General features: G+C 38.6%; 1 protein-coding gene across 2 annotated transcripts in view; it reads right to left on the reverse strand.

The window, feature by feature from the left end:
- Positions 1-19,293, reverse strand: part of LOC130566756 (exostosin-1c) — a 44,222-nt gene that overhangs the window by 4,192 nt on the left and 20,737 nt on the right. For both annotated transcript variants that reach the window (XM_057354472.1, XM_057354471.1), the window contains exons 3-4: positions 4,215-4,308; positions 89-196 (exon numbers count right to left, since the gene is read on the reverse strand). In XM_057354472.1, coding sequence (XP_057210455.1) covers positions 89-196; positions 4,215-4,308 — 202 coding nt within the window. The remainder of the gene's footprint in view (positions 1-88; positions 197-4,214; positions 4,309-19,293) is intronic.

The raw sequence follows: 19,293 nt of genomic DNA on the forward strand, positions 1-19,293 counted from the left end.
AAAGTAAATGTCAACTATTATCATATGTTGTAATTAAAAACTTCTTTTATCCTTCTGTCCTCCTTTTGGGGGGAGGCGGGGGTGTTACCTGTAGCAACAGTCTCTCGTCGCCCTCGATGACTGCCTGGTTCCATTGAATGACATCAGAGAAAGGTAACTCCCATCCATTACTGAGTAACACTGGGATACAAGCGGCCTGTGAGACACAAGAGACGGAGAATTACAATACAATACAAGAAATGTACCCAATGAACAGAACCCACAAAGAATAGAAGCTAGCCCCATATACACACAAAATAGATGTAGTGCGTTTAATTGTTCCCTTTAGGCAAGGTTATAAGATAGAATATAGCGTGTGATGATGAAAAGATTGTTTGGATGTGCATGAAGTCTCATAGGAGGACTATGTACTGTATGACTCAGGCAGACTGATGTGTTAATTACCCCCCAAAGTGAAGTGGAGGGCGTGTAGTTGGTGAGAAAGGAGCAAGGGTCCATGATTTATTGAAGTGAAGTTTGATGCTCGCCCTCCCTCTTGTTAACTATTCCGTATTGATGTTGCTCTGTTTTCGCTCTCTTATTCCTTGTTTGCCTTTTTCGTCTTGTTTTCGTCATTCGGTTCATATTTTGGTCTACACTGAGGTTTTTAATTAAATCACAAGAGAGTGCAATCCTAAGTAGGGGCCGAGATCAAACACACCCCCTCTAGCAGTGCGCTGCCTAGCTTTCATCCTAAACAGGCGTTAGAGGACACATGGGCGGACGGCAACAAAATGCTTCACGTGACTGATTGCTACCTTGGCCTGTTATGCCCACAGAGATGCAGGAGTCTGACTTTTGTTTCGTGCTCCTAGATGACAGCTTGAGGGCACTTGACTGGTATGGATCCCTCTTGGCACTGATACATTTCTGGGTTGCTATAGCATTTTTTGCAAGGAGTGAGTCTAGTGGTAGGAATTTGCAAGTAACGTGATAAAATCAGGGCCATGGTTTGATAATATTGCTATTCGTTATGATAAATGTGTTTCATTAATTCAAGATATATTGCAACATTCATCTTAATTATATTTTGTCAATTTGTGGGACCATATACCCAGGTGAAAAATCGGCACTAAAATACACTTAAATGTATTTAAAGTGCACTAATTTTGTACTTACTTTTTGCTTTTAGTACTTTTTAAAGGGGTCATATGGCACGAATACGTGTTTTTCTGTGTCTTTGGTGTGTTATAAGTTGCCCATGCATGTATTAGACACGTAAAATTTCAAAAATGTAAGTGTCGGAACAAAAGATACACTCTATCTAAAAACAAATGCACACCCATACCTGCCTGAAACGCCTCGTGTAACCACACCCCCACAAATCTACTTCAGTTCGTGGTATGATTTGACCAAGACCGCCCAAATGTAGGGCTGTGCAAAAATATTGATACATGTAACTATCGCAATATTTTTTTTCGATAGTGTATCAATGGTGATAACTCTACTATCGATATTTTTTTTAAATCATGTCATATACATACGGCCAAAAGTAAGTGGAAGCGAGCATGTCGAAAAATATAAGACCGCTTGGAGCTCTCAGAGCTGATGTGTGGGTGTGCTTCGGTTTTCAAAATAAGTCATGGAGTAATGAGTTATATAAAATAATGCTGTTTGTAAGCTTCGCAAGTCATGACACAAGTCACTTGGCTACTGCAGTGCATTAGACATAAAGTTTATTAAGAAAAGTAACAATGACATTTATTGTGCTTTCACGGATGTGACACCAGCGCATTTACAGCACGGATGAACCATGGGTTTTATACTGCCCATGTTCAGTGTTTTAACTGTAATGCACCACAACAGCCAAGTGACTTGCGTGAGCCACCTTATTCCCCTGTGCTACCCACTTGAGGGGCGCAATCCACTTTTTGAGAACCCAAACCTCTGATCTAAAGGTCCATGCATCGCACATCATGGCCACTCTGCAGAGGTAAGGGATGTTTTTACTCTTATCCTTACAGAAAACCCCAGGTGGTGCACAGCATGTTCTATTTCTAGCTCTACTTTTTACATTTTGTATTTAATGTATTGCAATATATCGCAAATGTGTATCGTATCGAAATACATAGCAATATATTGTACCGTGACCCATCTATCGTGATATGTATCGTATCAGGAGGCACTTGCCAATTCACAGCCCTACCAAAATGTATACGCAAGTAAGGTGGGCGTACCTGTCAGCACAATTGCTTTGGAACCTGATGTTCCAAATATGGTAAGAGGCGTTACATTTCCGTCACACGCTTGCAGTATTCGACCAATCACTACGCACTGGTTAACTGGCCAATCATAGCACACCTCGCTTTTCAGAGTGATGAGCCTTTGTAAAAATCAGCGCGTTTCAGAGATGCGGGGCAAAGAGGAGATACAAACATGCACGGTATGTGGAAAATACAGCGTTTTTGAACCTTAAATCGTGTATACACATTGCATTACATCTAAAACAAACAATAATATTCGTTTTAGCCGTGTCATATCACCCCTTTAAGGTAAACTTAAGAAGATCTAAGTGTACTCAAATGTGCTATTTTGAGATACCATGAATAGTTTTTAATTTTTAGTATATTAAGTACAAATTTGTAAAGAAAGAGTGAAAATAGAGCACTATAAAGGTCCAGTGTGTTGATTTTTGGAAGATCTATTGACAGAAATGCAATATAGTATACTATACATAACTATGTGTTCAGAGGTGTTTAAAGACCTTACAAACGAAGCGTTATTTTTTTATTACTTTAGAATGAGCTTTTTCTATCAGCATACACCGCAGGTCCCCTACATGGAATTCACCATGTTATTTCTACAGTAGCACTAAATGGACAAACTTCTCTACAGAGCGTGATTCGTAAATACTTTATTTCTTTCGGCAGAGAGGCAAAAACATGATGACATCTTAGTCCTGTGTCAGCCACCGTAGTGCTTCGAAAGGGAGGTGTGGAGTGAGCCATTGGTTGCAATTCGCAACCTCACCACTAGATGCCGCTAAATTCTCCACATTGCTTATGGAAGTGTACTAGGTGTAATTAAGTGTATTTTAGTGCACTTGTTTTTTTTTTTTACCTGGGTACTGTAGAGCAGGACTGCTAACATTGAAAAGTTAGGCAGATCTCTTTTGCCCTTTATCTGTTTTATTTATTTTGAAAATTTCTCACAATTCAGTCATATTTGAGATTGTCCCTTTTGACAATGACAATATAAAGATCAATAGCAATACGGTTTTAGATACTTTCACAGCTGATTTTTTTCATACGTTGTCGTTCTGAGTTTGCAATTTGGTAAAAATAATTTGTGCATTGATCTCACACACTTGAAATAAGTGTCGCTTTTTCCCAAAAAATATTTGTGTGAAATATGTAATGAAAAACATTGATTCTTGGTGTTAGAATCTTGATATCGTACTGTGAGGTAAAATATCACAGTACTTCCTAAATATTGATTTCTCCCACCTGTATTGTGAAGTAGCCCAATTAGATTTTCACTTACTACTTTTTGTTCTGTTTTCAGGAAAAAATGCATACATCCCTCAAACAAGGTTTGTTTATTTTTCTTACCCAGTTGGCAAATCGTGGCAGTTATTAAATGAAAATGTGTCTAGAAATCCATAGAGAAGGAGAGATAGAGATAGAGAGAGAGGGGGAGGGAGTGAGCGCTGTTGTGAGATTAGAGAGAAAGAAGCAGTGCATGGATGACAGGGGTCGAGGGATGTTCTAGAACTTTCTGCAGTGCTGGTAATTGCCAGTTCTTTCTGTGGCTTTGGCCGCCTCACAAGAAAAAAAGATCTAGGGCTTATATGGAAAAGCATGAAGGGAAAGACACTAAAGAAGAGAAGGAGAGCCAGGGAGGGCCGGGCAATCAGTGTGAGGGCCGAGCTTGCTGCCAAACCCACCGTTCTGTGGATTTATCCATTCAGCATGGCTCGGCGGAGTGGAGGTCACCCTCTGCGAGCTTCCGGCCCTTTCACACACTCTACCAAGACATCCAAGAATATATGTGCCTGGGAAGTTTTTCCACTTAATGGCTAATGTGCTGTTTATCTGGGAGACTTCAAGACCTGACTGTTTTCATAATCCGCTCGGTGCAGTTGAACCTTTCTTGCATTGCTTAAATATGCGGTTGGCTTGTTGAAGCTTACACGGCTGTTTTGAGTCGAGCAAAGAGGTCACAGAACGTCTTACCTGCAAAGACTCGAGGAATCGAAATGAGCCCAAGCGCCGGCCACGAGGTACGAGGCAGAAGGTGGAGTTGTGGAGCAGCTCTTGATAGTCGAATCTAGGCAGAAAAATGAAACAAAGTGAGGTGGGAAACGATGCGAGCCAGATTCAAACTTGGGTCAAACGTGGGACCACCGTGTCAGACCCTTACACCATTCACAAACCACTACATTAACCTAAACTCTTGTTGCTGGAGGAACAAAAACACAGCCACGTTTTTTATTTTATTTTTGGAACAGCCTTTTCTCTTTAGTGATGTAAAGCCCTTTTCTACACTTTTAGTATAACACTCATTGTGTCATAGTTGAAGCAATCTCTTACATGTTATACCACTTTGTACGAGCAACGAGTTCAAATCTGGCTTGCAACATTTACTCGTTTCTGTCTGTTGTTTCAGTAGAAAAGGCCAAAAATTATACCAAAAAGCCAAACAATTTTAATATTTTACCGCACCACAAAGAAATAACTTTTAAAGTCTATTAAAGGAGAACATCAGAGGTCTTTGAGAGCCACGCAGGCACTGTTGAAAACCGAGCCGTGCTGACGGGGGTGTTTTGATCCGAGAAAGCCATTGTCTTTGCCTCAAGCTGTTGTCCCTGGCAACCATTTATGGTTGCTAAGAATACACTGAATCCTGCTTTGTGTGATTGCCACCTCTGGATGATATGTGATGGTGAAGGTGATAGAAAACCGTGGCTGACCCAGAGTGTGTTAATGAGTATGAAAATCAGTTATTGTAGACCAGATCTGCTCCCAGATAGATGTTCTGTCAGATCGGGACACAGCAAGCTCTAAGCTGCCATCTGCCCTGTGTAGATAGTTCAGCAAAACATTGAACAACTCTTTATTAATATAGACTAACAACCTTGTTCTTAATTGGCTGCTGAAAGTCTCGGTTAAAGGAACAGTTCCCCCAATAATGAAAATACTGTCATCATTTACTCACCCTCGAGTTGTTCCAAACCTGTATACATTTCTTTGTTCTGTTGAACACAAAGAAAGATATTTGGAAGAATGTTAGCAATTTTCAGCTCTTGGACATCATCCACTACCATAGTAGTAAAAATATTGTACATTTCTTTGTTCTGTTGAACACAAAATGAGATATTTTGAAGAATGTAGGAACACAAACAGTTCTGGGGCCCACCTATTGTAGGCAATGATGTCCCAGAACTGAAAATTGCTAGCATTCTTCCAAATATTTTTCTCTGTGTTCATCAGAATTCATAATTTATACAGGTACAAAATTACATGAGGGTGAGTAAATGACACAATTTTCCTTTTGGGTGAACTGTCCCTTTAGGGAGAAGGGAATCCCACAATGCATTGCGACAAGCTCAAGAACAAAACCTCTTCCAGGATGTCAGATGAAGCGAGATAAATACGCTTGTAATTCATTGAATTAAACAGAGTAACAGTGTTTGCTGTGACTGCAAATACAGCAGGTGTTGCACTTCTACAATTTTATGGTCGGTAGTACTTGCGAAACTGTTTATATCACTTTCCAACTTTGTATATTCTCATTTTCAACAACTCGCACAATACCCTCCGCCATGCCAACAAACTTCTCAACGACACATAAACATTTGTTGCAGTGCAGTGTTGCCGTTTACAGGCCTCTTGGCTGCTTGCTGGAGATCATCTGAGCCGCGTTTTGCTTGGCTTCTGCGTGTATAGAACCGTTACAAGCCTGAAAGAACCCAATGTTCCCCATCGGCCCAACAGAAGAGGTCCATGGTGCCTGGCCCTGACAGAAACCTCCAACAGAAGTGCAAACAGGCTCGTATGAAAGCACCTCTATCTTCATTTAGTAGGACGTGTTGTTTATTTACCGGACAGCCAGTAAAGTAAACAGGGCTACCATCCATCTTTTCTGTCTTGGCGCTCCCTCAAAGAATTCTCACAATTAATCCACAGTTTCTCTCAGCATATCTATGAATTGCAATGTATCCAAATATGCAAGACTTAAGGGCATGTGACAACATAAAATAAACAATCAATAGGGTGCTTGTATATGTTTCTGTATAGCATTCCTTTAACAATATAGTAAAAATTTCTTCTCCAGTCTCACATAGCAAATAGATAAAGCATGAAATATTAATTTAAGTTTATTTTTTGTTTATTTTGAGCTGTAATAGTTACCCAGAGGAAAATGCCCTTTCATAGTTCAGGAGGTTTGATGGCGTTTATCAGTTATGTTTTCATTTAAGTCTCTCTATAAAAACAGACACAAATGACATTCTTAAAATACATGAAGAGTACTGAAGTGTAAAATAAATGTAGATTATATAGGTTAAAGATCCAGTTTGTAGTTTTTTGGAGGATCTTTTGACAGAAATGCAACATAACATACATAATGTCTTCAGAGGTGTATAAAGACCTTACATAATGAAGCGAGACATTCTTAGGAGACATGTCTTAGATGCAGGACATTTGATCTATTTGCTCTCAATTAAATCTAATTAATGTCTGAAGAAATTATTGAGATACTAAAGACATCGCATCTGTAATTTTTTAATATATTTAATAAATAATTTAACAGTGTTTTGTCTCCAGGAGCCAATAAACTTTTTCGTGCATTTACAGTTTTCGTGTTAACAGTATATTGGGGCTAGGTCTGTTGTGGGTTGTGTGGTTTGGGGGGGTGTAAACAAAACAAGATAACAATGTGGGAAAACAGGGACGAAAACTAACAAAACACTAAACTAGAAACATACACTTGACAGAGATAGACTAACCAAAACACTTACAACGACAGGCAACGGCAACAGGAGGCACGGGCAATACGGGAAACACTGAACGTAGCACATACATACATACATGCATACATACATACACACATACATACATGTACCGAACGTAATACACGAGCAACAAGACAATGAAACGAGGACTATTTAAAGGGAAGACAAACAAGGATAATTGACAAGGGCAGGTGAGAAACATAAGACATGGCAGGGAGGCAATACATGAAACGAGAGGGGCGGGGCCAATGACAAGACAGAGAAAACACATGAGAAGTAAAAAACATAAACAACTCATGGCTTTCTCACATAAAACCTAAGGCTTTGTCATGGCTCTGCCACAGGACCAAGAAAAACATGATTAATAGAGGCAGAGCCATGACAGTTGTTTATGTGTGTTTGTTATATGGTTGTGGGACCTAAAAAAGACATCAAACGTATCACAGCTGTGCATTTGTTGTGTGTTGCCCCGACGTGTTAATCTGTGGGTGCATGCTCAGAGTTTTAAAGTACAGTAGTGGCCAAAAGTCATGTTTAACTTTGAATAATTGATGTGTTTGCTTTTTATTCAAATATATTATTTTAAAGATCTACATAAAAATTGCATGCATGTTGCAGCTCATCTTTGTGAAGAATTAAGGGAGACTTAAAAAATGACACAAGACACATAGGCCTACACAAACTTACTAACACTATATATACGGAATGTAGCATTTGTGTGGCAGAATGAGTAGCCGAATAACGAGTGTAACTTTGTATGTATTTATATATACTTATGTGTATTAAGGAATAGTTTAGCCAAAATTAAACTTCTGCTATCATTTAGTCATACTGATAAAAATGTATAGATTAAATGCACTTTGCAAGTTGGTTTGGATAAAAACATCTGCCAAAATGCATACGTGTAAATTTACAAAATCTTGTTGTTCAGTACATAATGTGAACTATTCTTTATGAGTAGTGTTTTCATTTTAAATCATATGTTGAAAAATAGAAACACTCCAGATTCTGCAAAATTAGGTTGTTCTTTTCTGACACTCCCTGTAAGACACCGATAACAACGCAATATCCACATTGCCCTGTGTGGGGCCCCTGCGTGTGTGTTTGGGTGCCCGCTAAGTAAACTCAGGCACATGCCACACTCGGTTAAGAATAGATGCCTGCAGGTGAGCGTCTGCTGTTATCTGTGTTTATATATGGAAAACACAGCGTGTGTTTGCGTATACACGCACAGCCGTATGCTCACGAATGCGAGGCCTGCAGACGCCTCCCAGCTGCGCTTCCGATATCTGTCCTCTCCAGGGGAGAAAAGTGTGTAAAATATTTATATAAACGGAGGAAGATTTTGTTGGAGTCAAACATGGTGCAGAGTCCTGTCACAGACACCATGGATCAACTGTTCCATGTCGCTGGCTCTTTCCTTGGCTTCACACCTCAGTGTCACTCTCTCCTTATTTCCTGTCAGCTTAACTGATGCCAATGCATCATCTCGCTCTCTCTCCTTATTTCCTGTTTTAGGTATCTACTTCCTGTCAAGTTTACTGATGCCAATGCACAGCGCTGCACATAAGTCTCTCTCTCTCTCTCTGTCATTGAGAGCAATGAGAGGGCAGCTGTTGTGCTGTGTGTATCAGAGCTGCCGAAAATTCCCCGGCTGCTCAGCTGTCATCAGCGGCTGTACACCGGAGATGTCCGTCTGTGTGTGTGTGTGTGTGTGTGTGTGCGTGTGTGTGCGTGTGTGTGTGCATGTGCATGTGTGTGTGTGTGTGCGTGTGTGTGTATGTGTAAAAACCAGTGTGTGAATGAGTGTGATTGAAAGAGAGGCTGTTTGAGCTGAAAGTGGTGAGTGTGAAAGATAGTGTTCATACTGGTGAATGTTGTAGCAAAGATGACTTAAGTGAGTATATACACTGTATACTTCCACAGCATGCATAGGACTGTCAAAATGAACATGCAGAACTGATATAACTGGTGTTTATAAATGTATAAAGAAATTGCTCATACAAGAATTAAACGCCTGAAATTCAAAGGTTCATGCTGTTAAAACGCAGTAATGAAAGGAGTCATTACTTTAAAATTACTTTAGAAAAATTACTTTAAGTCATTATTCAGTGACATTCTCCATCTCTAGCATTCAAGTATTCATTCAGTCAGTGAGATGAACTCTGTAATAATTAGATTTTTGGCCTGATTTATATGAAATATACCAGGATGATTTTTCTTGTATTTTTTAGAGCAGTAGAGTAGCTGAAAACTGAACACATAAAAAAATCTTGAATATTTTTAATGATATATAAAATGTTAGCCCTTTTTATAACTTTAAAACTAAAGTTGAGGCTGTTTATAGAATGTACTCGGCGGGTGACACACTGGCTCCACGCTGGTCACCAGGTGCCCAGAGGCACCATGTTGGAGACCACTGGTGTGCACAGAAGATTGAACCCCTTTATTTCAAAAGACCAAGAGAAAATCCGTTTTTCCATGATATAACCCCATTAAAACACACACGGTGAAGAGGAACAGATAGTTGTGATGTAAATGTGTGCTAACAGCTGATAAGAGATGAAGGTGTTAGCAGTCGGAGCTAATGTGACTGTGCTCGGTGTCGCAGCATTAGCGCATGACTCATAAAGCAGGCAGGGTGAAAGGTGTGTGTTCACAGGAGGCTCTGGGACACCAGCCAAAGACGCCTGGAGTGTGTGTATGGGTGACAGACAGAATGAAGGAGAGACAGAATGAAGGAGAGACAGGCTCGTGCTGTTGTGTAGGTGAAAAGAACGTGCACGATTAGATTAAACATCTGTGTGGAACGCACGCACACACACCACAACGTTCAGGGTTTCCGCAGAAACAGATATTACACAAAGAGAAAACCACGACAGAGAGAGAGATGATGATGAATATGAATTTTATATTTTTGTATATTACAGATGGATCTGGTTACTGATGTAATACGTACTTCTTTGTAATGAGGTTTATACCCAGCCACTGTTTTTTCTCTCTTTTTCCGATCCCCTGTTTCTCTTCTTTCGTTTTCACTTCTTTGGTGAAGGAGATGGTGTATTTAGAAATCATGCACTGTAGAGCAGTTTGTCCGTTTAGGGCTACCGTAGAAACAACATGGCGAATTCCATGCAAGGGGACCTGCGCTGTATGCCGATAGCAAAAGCTCATTCTAAGGTAATAAAAACATAACGCTTCATTATGTAAGGTCTTTATACACCCCTGAAGACATAGTTACAGTATGTATATTATATAGCATTTCTGTCAATAGATCCTCCAAAAAAATGACACATTGGACCTTTAAAACACTGTGTCATACTAGAGTTTTACTAAAAACTGTGCTGAAATAAACAGCTTGTACCAAGGTGGTTATCTGGTCTCCCAGCTTGAAAAGTCAGATTTTGGGGTTTTGTATGGTTTTTGAGAGTTGTCACAGTTCATTCAACTAACCAGTGAAATATCAGCTTGCCCAGGCCAGGAGAAGAAAAAGACCAACTGAAAGTCAACTAACCATCTTAGACTGGTTTATTCTGTTTTATCTAAGGTTGTTTTTTTATATAAGAATAAAAAAAATCTAATTTTCAATACATCTGTGCTTTGTTTTTTCATATTTAAGTGTGATGCTTTACACTATTATTAAATCTGTATGTTTCAAAGAGCTTGGCAACACAAATGTAAATGTTTTTGTCAAACCATCATAAATATGCAGTACTTTAGGCAGTTGTTACAGACAGAACATTATAAACTCGATGTAATGCGAGTGACATTTGCTTCACAATGGTTCACAAAACATTAGGAACTGATAATAACAGATCGCAGGGCCCAACGGGTCAGAAATAGACCTCGCAGACACCCAGTTCTCTATACATTTGCATTGTGTGTCATGTTGTTTTGGTGAACTATAAGTCAAATGCAGCCTGAAGAAATATCACAGAAAAACTCACTGAGCTTAATTTCAGACAAGGAAGTGAAAACTAGTGAAGTCTGTATTTGTAAATTTAAAAGGCTCTTAATCTTTTACATCTAAAATATCCCCCTTCTCATTCGCCACTCACGTCTCTCTCCCTCTCCCTCTCTGAAAGAGGATTTTAATTGAACGGTTTTGGCCCCGAGCTGCATTGCATGCTGATACATACGCATGGTCAACACGAGCCAGATTAAATATCTAATCCGGAAAACAGTAAGAGAAGGACAGAGGGCGCGGGTGATAGGAAGGCAGAGAGTGATTTACACTAGACCTTTGTCCTTTTGCAACAGATGAGAGATGAAGTTTAGCAGCCCAGCGGAGACTGTCCGTCAAAGCTGACAGGCCACGCCCATCAAAGCTGACAGGCCACGCCCCATCTGTGTGTGTTTTAATCTGTGTAGCCTCTGCATCAGGGGTTTCAAAAGCTGCAGCACACAGATGAGACAGCCCACGGCAAGGTGTGTGAGTCTGTCCTCTACATGTCTGTTTGGACTTCTATAGACCTACAGTATATAGATTCTAGGGCTGTCAGTATTAGATTATTAAAATTGTATTAATCACATTTGATTTTAATAGTAAATATGATCAATCACACATTTCAAATGTGACAATATATAGGTCTTTATTTTTCCTTTCAAATATTGATACATGCAGTTTAAATCATTCTTACTTTGTTGAGCATTAATGATCATTAAATTCCACTTTTTTTTTACAGAATGTGTGTAACATGCCATCTGGATTTGATTAAAAAAGTAGCTGTTAAGAAGGTGTTTCTATATCACGTACTGATAAATGATTATCTGACTGGGTTTGTGCATGTGTGTGCAAAGTTGTGTGTTTTATCAGTGCACACAGGAAACCACATGGCTCACTGAAGCGTTGTTCTGCTATTTGTCTTGGATTCTGAATTCATGATTCCCACAATGTGCTCGGATATAAAGTCCAGTCTTTCTCAGTCATTAATCATAGAGGGCCAGTGTGTGTGTGTGTGTGTGTGTGTGTGTGTGTACTCTCTCCTTCCTCTCTCTGTCTTAATCTCTGTAAAGCCTCAAGTCTGCTGTCATTGTTTGCTTGTGCCGTATATGCCTCCTTTTACTTAAGTTTTCTTTCAAATTAAGATCCTAAACTCTCTAAACTGCACTGATACGCCCTTGACTCAATCCCTAGACACCTCCACACAACAAACCCATGTAAAAAGCGTAATTAAAATAATATATAGTGATGCTTTACCAAACAGATCTCTGTGATGTGAAATACGCAGCACAAAGTCAAACATAGTATGTGTTATACTGTAAACTGAATAATTAAGCTATCATATGTGGAAAAATATGTAGACATCAAAGGCAAAGAGAGCACAGATGCCAGTGCAAGTTTCGATAGACAGAGAATTAGATTAAAAGGGAAATTAAATGAAGGCATGGTGCAAAAAGCCTGTTACTGGAAGATGAGCAGAAAAGAGAGGAAGAGTTTGGAGAAACTAAACAGAGAGAGAAGTGCAGAGATGTTTGAAAACCTATCAGTTCTTACTGGTAAAAAACGACCCTCTTAGATGTTTCTCTTTTGTTCTTCAATGGTCTCACATTTTTAATCAAATAAATTATAGAACATGACAATTAATTAATGGAAGTAATTGCATATATCAGTATTTGCTGACATAATTTGTCAAATGAAGATTATTTGAAAACATTACGTTAGTGTGGCAGCTAATGTCCTAAATAAACATAAAAGTATAAATTTAATTAAAAATGTTATTGTTTAACCAATTTTATACATTTTATGAAATTCAACTAGATTTATGTCAATTGAATATAATTTAAATATTTTGATTTTGTGTTATGTGCACTGTATGACTGCAGTTGTGTGTTAGAGAGCCTGTGTGTATAGAGACTATGACCATATGTGTTTTAAATTGTACATATTGTGTATGTTCTCCGTCAAAAGAAAAGTGAATAACAAAGCTATTCCTTTCATCTCCTAGCCTTAAAGCGTCTGAGCAGCGCACTCCATTAAAAATCACTCACCCATGAAAACCTTGCACGAAACAAACATCCCATCACATCGCTTTACAGCTCCCTAATAATATGCCGCTTAATCCAGTTTTCATTCTTTCAGACACTTGAAATATTCATTTAACTGTTTTGGAGCTTAAACAAACAGACGCAGATGTTTTGAACGTTAGCAGCTGAGCTAAGATCAGAACTCCACTCCCATAGACAGGTGGAAGAGAACAGAGAGAAAATCCTCTTCATTTCTCATTTCATCATTTCTGTCATTTTGATGATCTTAGGACTCTTTCTTTTAGCATATGACAGTGTTGGGAAATCCTACATGGTTACTCATAAAGGGATAGTCGTTCAAAATGACTCTTCTGTGGAACACAAAAGAATATATTTTGAATAATGTCTCAGTGGTTTTGTGTCCAAACAGTGGAAGTCAGTGGGGGATTATGCTGTTTGGTTACCAACGTTCTTTAAAATATTGTTTGTGTTTGCCAGACAAGAAAAGTCATACAGGTTTGGAATGACATGATGATGAATAAATTATGAAAATCATTTTTGGGTGAACTATCCCTTTAATTTACGACTAGTTAGCAGCGTTAAGGTCCTTTATATGAACAAGGTTGATGAGACATTTTGACGTGTCTAAAACTTAAAAATGTATCTTATTTAACAGTTCTCAAAAAAGAAAGCAATGGGACATTAAAGGAGTAGTTCACCTTAGTTAAAATAAGACCTCATTGACTTTCCATAGTAGGAATAAAAATGACTATGGAAACTCAATGGGGGGTTATTTTAAAGTAAGCTACTACTTTAAAATAAAATCAAAGCACAAATAAGGAGATGAAAAAACTGAAAAAGAAAACTAGAGAAAAGGTAGAAATGCATGGTTGAAAAATAAATACATTTCATCTGTCACACTTGACAAGAAGAAGATGAGGATGAGGACGAGAAAAGAGATTAAATATCCTGTTTTCAGCAGATGAACATGTAGGAAAATCTATCACCAGAAAACCTCTGACAGGTAATTCAGATCACTGCTCATGTTTTATAGGCCTGACACATCTACAAACTGTGTGCTTTAATCATCACATGCAGGCACATGAAATGTCTGCGTTCACATTTACGCTTGCAGGAATACTGGAGCGAATTCACTACAGAATGTGGATTAAATGATGGGGAAGAATGCTATATGATGTGCAACCTGCGGCAAATGTGCCATAAATTAACAGCAAGTAGTTCTTTATAGCATCTCTTGCAACAGGATGTTAACTGATGTCTGGCTTATGATTAAGCTCATGAAATATGTATGCTATCCTCATAAGACTTCCATTCATTTCTCTCAGCAGATTATTGAGTTCCCGCTCGAGTTAAAATGACTATTATAGCGCAGCTCCACGGGATATGTCGTTCACTGGTCACGTGACACCTTTACTTCAATGGACTCTGGATCAGGTTTATTGAAATCTTCTTAAAATGGTACCTGCGATTCACTTCCTGTAGTATTCTTTCTCTGCATGTGTGTTGCCTATGCGTACAGAGAAGCAGATCTTAGATCAAGCGTGTGACATCTGTGTAAACATATTGAAGAGATAAATAATCATAATAAAGGTCAGGACTAGGAGAAGTGTGTGCGTGCGTGTTTGCCATCGTTTAGAAAGAGCGAAGGACAGCAGTATCTCATACCGGACGTCCTTCTTGATGGCCATCCATCACTATTGGCTGCATATAAACACATGCACGCACGCACGCACACACACATACAGTAAGAATGTTAAGAATTCCCTTTCATTATATATGAGGCAGACGTTGAGTCTGACCTTCTGGCTGGACTCTAATGGAACAAAGCAGAAGGACATTGTTTTTCCAGCCTCTCTTAGTTTCAGAACCGGCGGCTTGAACCTGCTCACCTGCTGTCCTGCAGAGCATCTCTTTAAAGGGATAGTTCACCCAAAAATGAAAATTCCATTGTGTATTTTCAAACCTGTATGATTTTCTTTCCTAAGATATTTTGAAGAATGTTAGTAACCAAACAACACTGGCCCCATTGATTTCCATATTGACACAAAACCACTGAGACATTTCTCAAAGTATCTTCTTTCGTGTTCCACAGAAGAAAGAGTAATATACAGATTTTGAATGACGTGATGGTAAATAAATAATTACAGATTTTTTTCTTTTGGGTGAATCTCTTTAATTCTCTCTCTTAGACTGTGTTCCAATTTGCATAATCCTGCTGCTCACTATAAATTAGAGGTGGGAATCAGAGAGAATCTGGGAATAGAATATTTTATACTTTCTGGGTCACGATTCAATACTATTGAGTAGGGCTGTCACGATTATTAAATTTGGCTGACGATTAATTGTCTAATAAATCATTGCGATTATGACGATTAATTGTCTGTTTTAGAGCTTTGACTTTTAATTCTCATACATTTTTTATTCAGCTTTGAAACGACTATATTGTTCTGAATATAAAGAGTATGTTCTTTTTCTTGGAAATACATAGGAAAAAATTGGGTCATCATACTTAAGGTTTAGGCTTTTACCTGTCAATAATACAACCGCCAAATACTTGTAAATTAAGTAAACTGATCAGGTGTGAATTGAAGCCACCATTAAAATGCTATCAGTCATAGAAAAGCTTCTAGTCTGTTTTTTTCTCACTTGCAAGACTACATTAAAAGTTTACTTCTATGTTAATGAGATTTTGGTTGTGGTTTTCACACTGAAATAATATTAAATTGTACTGCAGGTTATTTTTATGGTATATGCTTTAGTTTTTTTTTTAAGTGATTGTGTTGTGGTGGTACATTTTACAAGTATTACCATGCTTTAGTTACAATATATACACTAAAATATGCAATATGCAGATGCACTACAGCTCCCCCTAGTGTCTTCTATAGAGATGTGCAATAATTGCGATGATCTGAAACCATCGCGATGAGGTCAAACAATCGCGATGAGACGATTATTTAATAATCGTGACAGCCCTACTATTGAGCTTCTTTATGTTTATTGCATATTTATTCGAAACTACCATATGTTTTTTTGCTTACACACTAATTTGAATCTTGCATACAATATGCAAAGTGGAATTTAGTTTTACAAAATCATAGTTTACAAACACAAACTGACCTATTTCCTTTCATTAACAAGTTTTATTATTATTCGTAATGCCCAAACCCCGTCAAAAATGACTAAAAAGTGTAAATGTGTGTTTTATGTGTATGTTTTTTAACAGCTGACAGATGGAAGAGATATATCGCTCATGGCAATTAACAGAGACCTTCTCATTACCATCATCGCAATGGTTACACAACTCCTCCTGCTGATGCTACAACATCTGTCCAGCTTGATATATTCTCGCTACGATGCGAGTCACTTCCACACACATACAGAAAAGGTGCAACTGCTGCAGTTCATCACCGTCGCTTGCGGTTTGTGACGTTGATCGATGCTCTCCTCCGCTGCTTGCCCTTAATTTGTGTTTCACTCACGCGTGAGATCTCAGAGATGAGGTAAAGTTGTTTCCCCTCCTGTAATACACCCACACTTCCTATAAACAAACCCATGGACAACCCGTGGCGATTGAGGTAACAATTAGCACTTAATTAGATCTTAGTGAAATAACTCCTGCTTGGTTTCTCTTCCATCTAAGTGCCATGGATGCATATGTTGGCCCTTCACTCTCACACACACATTGTTAGGGCCCCACAGCACTTAAGATACCATCTGCTTATTGGAATGCGGCTCCTTGCGCAGTTGGAACCGAGCGTGTGCTTCTGCAAATTGCCGATCTATACTACAAGTACACTCATCTCTTTGCTTTCCGTTCCTACTTTTGCATCCAGACACAGCCTGGCAATGTTTTTTGCCCGTATGGGCACTCCTACACACACAAGGAAACATATGTCAGTGTGACATCACAACACTACCCATTTCCACATCAAAAACATTGAGTCAGTGCAGCTCATGGTATGGTATACGTCAACACACACACACATACTCACACAAGCAAACCACAAATGCTCTATGCTTTTGTGGGCAAACACTGCAGTTTAATAATGTCAACAAATGCTATTTGATGTTTGTATGGGAAAGCAGACGTTTCATTGATGTCATTCATTTTATATCCCTAATGTATTTGTAAGTGAAACAGGATATTTAGTGAAAAATAGCAAAATTGTATTCACAGTAAAGTGATTGGATCGAAATTGGCTGCTTTGTACTAGAATGGATTCAGGCCTTGTCTCCACTGCTATGTTTTTGTTTGAAGACGCATCTTTTTCTCTTCGTTTTGGCCATCCACACTAAAGCCCTATTCGCACGGGATTAGTATTATGTGGGGACCTCGTGTGATTTAGAAATTACTTCCCCACATCTGTATTTCATGTGGCGCATTCGCACGGGATAAGTTAAGCCTGTGATTTTACTCAAATTCACGGACTTATTTCCTGGATATGATGGCAAGGCTTTGCGTATAGTTTATATAGCCTATAGTTGTATGGTGTATAATGATATATGCCGTACCTGTCAGCATTTGAGACCCGCGATTGCGAACCGGACAGATCACCGTGATCGCAGGTCTCAAATGTAACGAGAGTTTCCATAATAAATAACAAAACGGGAGACACCCGACCAAAACGATAGTGTTGGCAGGTAGGGATATGACCCAGCACCCGAAATAATATCAAAACACTTCAACACAGCCTCCATTATTCGCAACCGGTGGATAAAACATTGAAAAATGATATATGAGCCCGACAAATCACAGAGATGCCGATTCGCACGGGACTAATATTATCACAGGACCTCGGTGTTCGTCAAAATATGGTAGGTAATTTGCGGGGGAATTTTTACTTTACAAATTACAGACATGGCCGATTCGCACGAGATTAAGATCACAGACAACCTCTGCAATTATTACAAATGACTAGAGGTCCCCAGGTAATACTAATCCCGTGCGAATAGGGCATAAGACAGCGTTTTTGTCAACAAAAATCTTTTTCAAAATATCTCCAATGTGGTTAAAAATTTTAAACAAAGGCCCAGTTTTTTCGTCATTCGTTGTTTTGGCTGCTCTCCAGTTTAATAGCTTTAATGTCTGTGTCTGTTCATAATATTGCATTTTACATATTGCGCTGTCCTTCCAAAACCTTGTATGTCCAAATTTGCTGTACTTAATAAATGATTAAAACACTGTACTTTATAAACGATTAAATACTGTGTTGTCAAATTGACAAGAATTTTTAATATTACTTTTTTATTTGTTAGATATTTGCGAAACCCAGTGACAAACAAAGGGAGACTGATAATAATGATTTATGGCAAAAAATAAAAATAACTAAATATGGAGATACAAGGTTTCAGAAAGATAGCAGGGAGACAGAATGTTTAGTCATTATTCAGCAGCGGGAATCGAGGATGTTTTAATCATGTATTTATAGTATTGCTGCTATATTATAATAAGGCAGAAAATGAACAAACACCTGACAGAATTGACACAGGATGAAGTGTTTTACGTTTTACTCATGCACAGTACATGCAAATGCTAGTGTGGACAAAGAGCATTTTAAAACTCAAACTAAAGTAAAGTGAAAATGTATTAGTGGGGACAAGGTCTCAGGTGGGCGTATAGCAGAACAGCAGCCGAGCAAAGTCATTTCAATTTTGATAAATCATGATGATTATGTGTTAAAATAACATTTTCAGAAAGGTTTCATAACTAATGCGTGGTAACTGTGAAAAAATGTGTGTGTGTGTTTTTGTGTGAGCTGCTGGGGAGACACTAAAAGCTCATTGGGGCACATGAGTGTTAGAAGGCTGTTTGTTGACAAGTAATTGAAGTTGCAGATGAGTGAGTTATCTCAGCTTACACACACACACACAGATGGGAGGAAAATGAGCTACAAGACAGAAATGTGCAGAGAAGAGAAGCGATGTAAATTTGCATCAATTTCTCACTCCTGATTATGATTGTGGCATAATATTCACAAAGACACCAGCATCTATTTAACATCTGCGTGCCATACGGGTGCAAAATAGTCCTGTTTTACAGTTCATAATAACCATATGTCACATAGCGATAGCTTGCATACTGTCACACAGTTTAGACAATTGTTTTTACACCATGAAGGAAACGTGTAGTAATGCCGGCCGTACTGATCCAAGCCCTCAGGTCAGATCTAGGGGAGCCAACATTTCACTAGACTAAGACTACGATGTGAAACCGACCAGCGTCTCGGACAGATGGGAAATGTACAAAAATCCATTGATAGAGACAGACTAGAGCCTAAAAACTTTTGATGAACTCTTTTTTTTAATTGAAA

The sequence above is a fragment of the Triplophysa rosa genome, linkage group LG16 (assembly GCF_024868665.1).
Source record: "Triplophysa rosa linkage group LG16, Trosa_1v2, whole genome shotgun sequence".
Lineage (NCBI taxonomy): Eukaryota > Metazoa > Chordata > Actinopteri > Cypriniformes > Nemacheilidae > Triplophysa > Triplophysa rosa.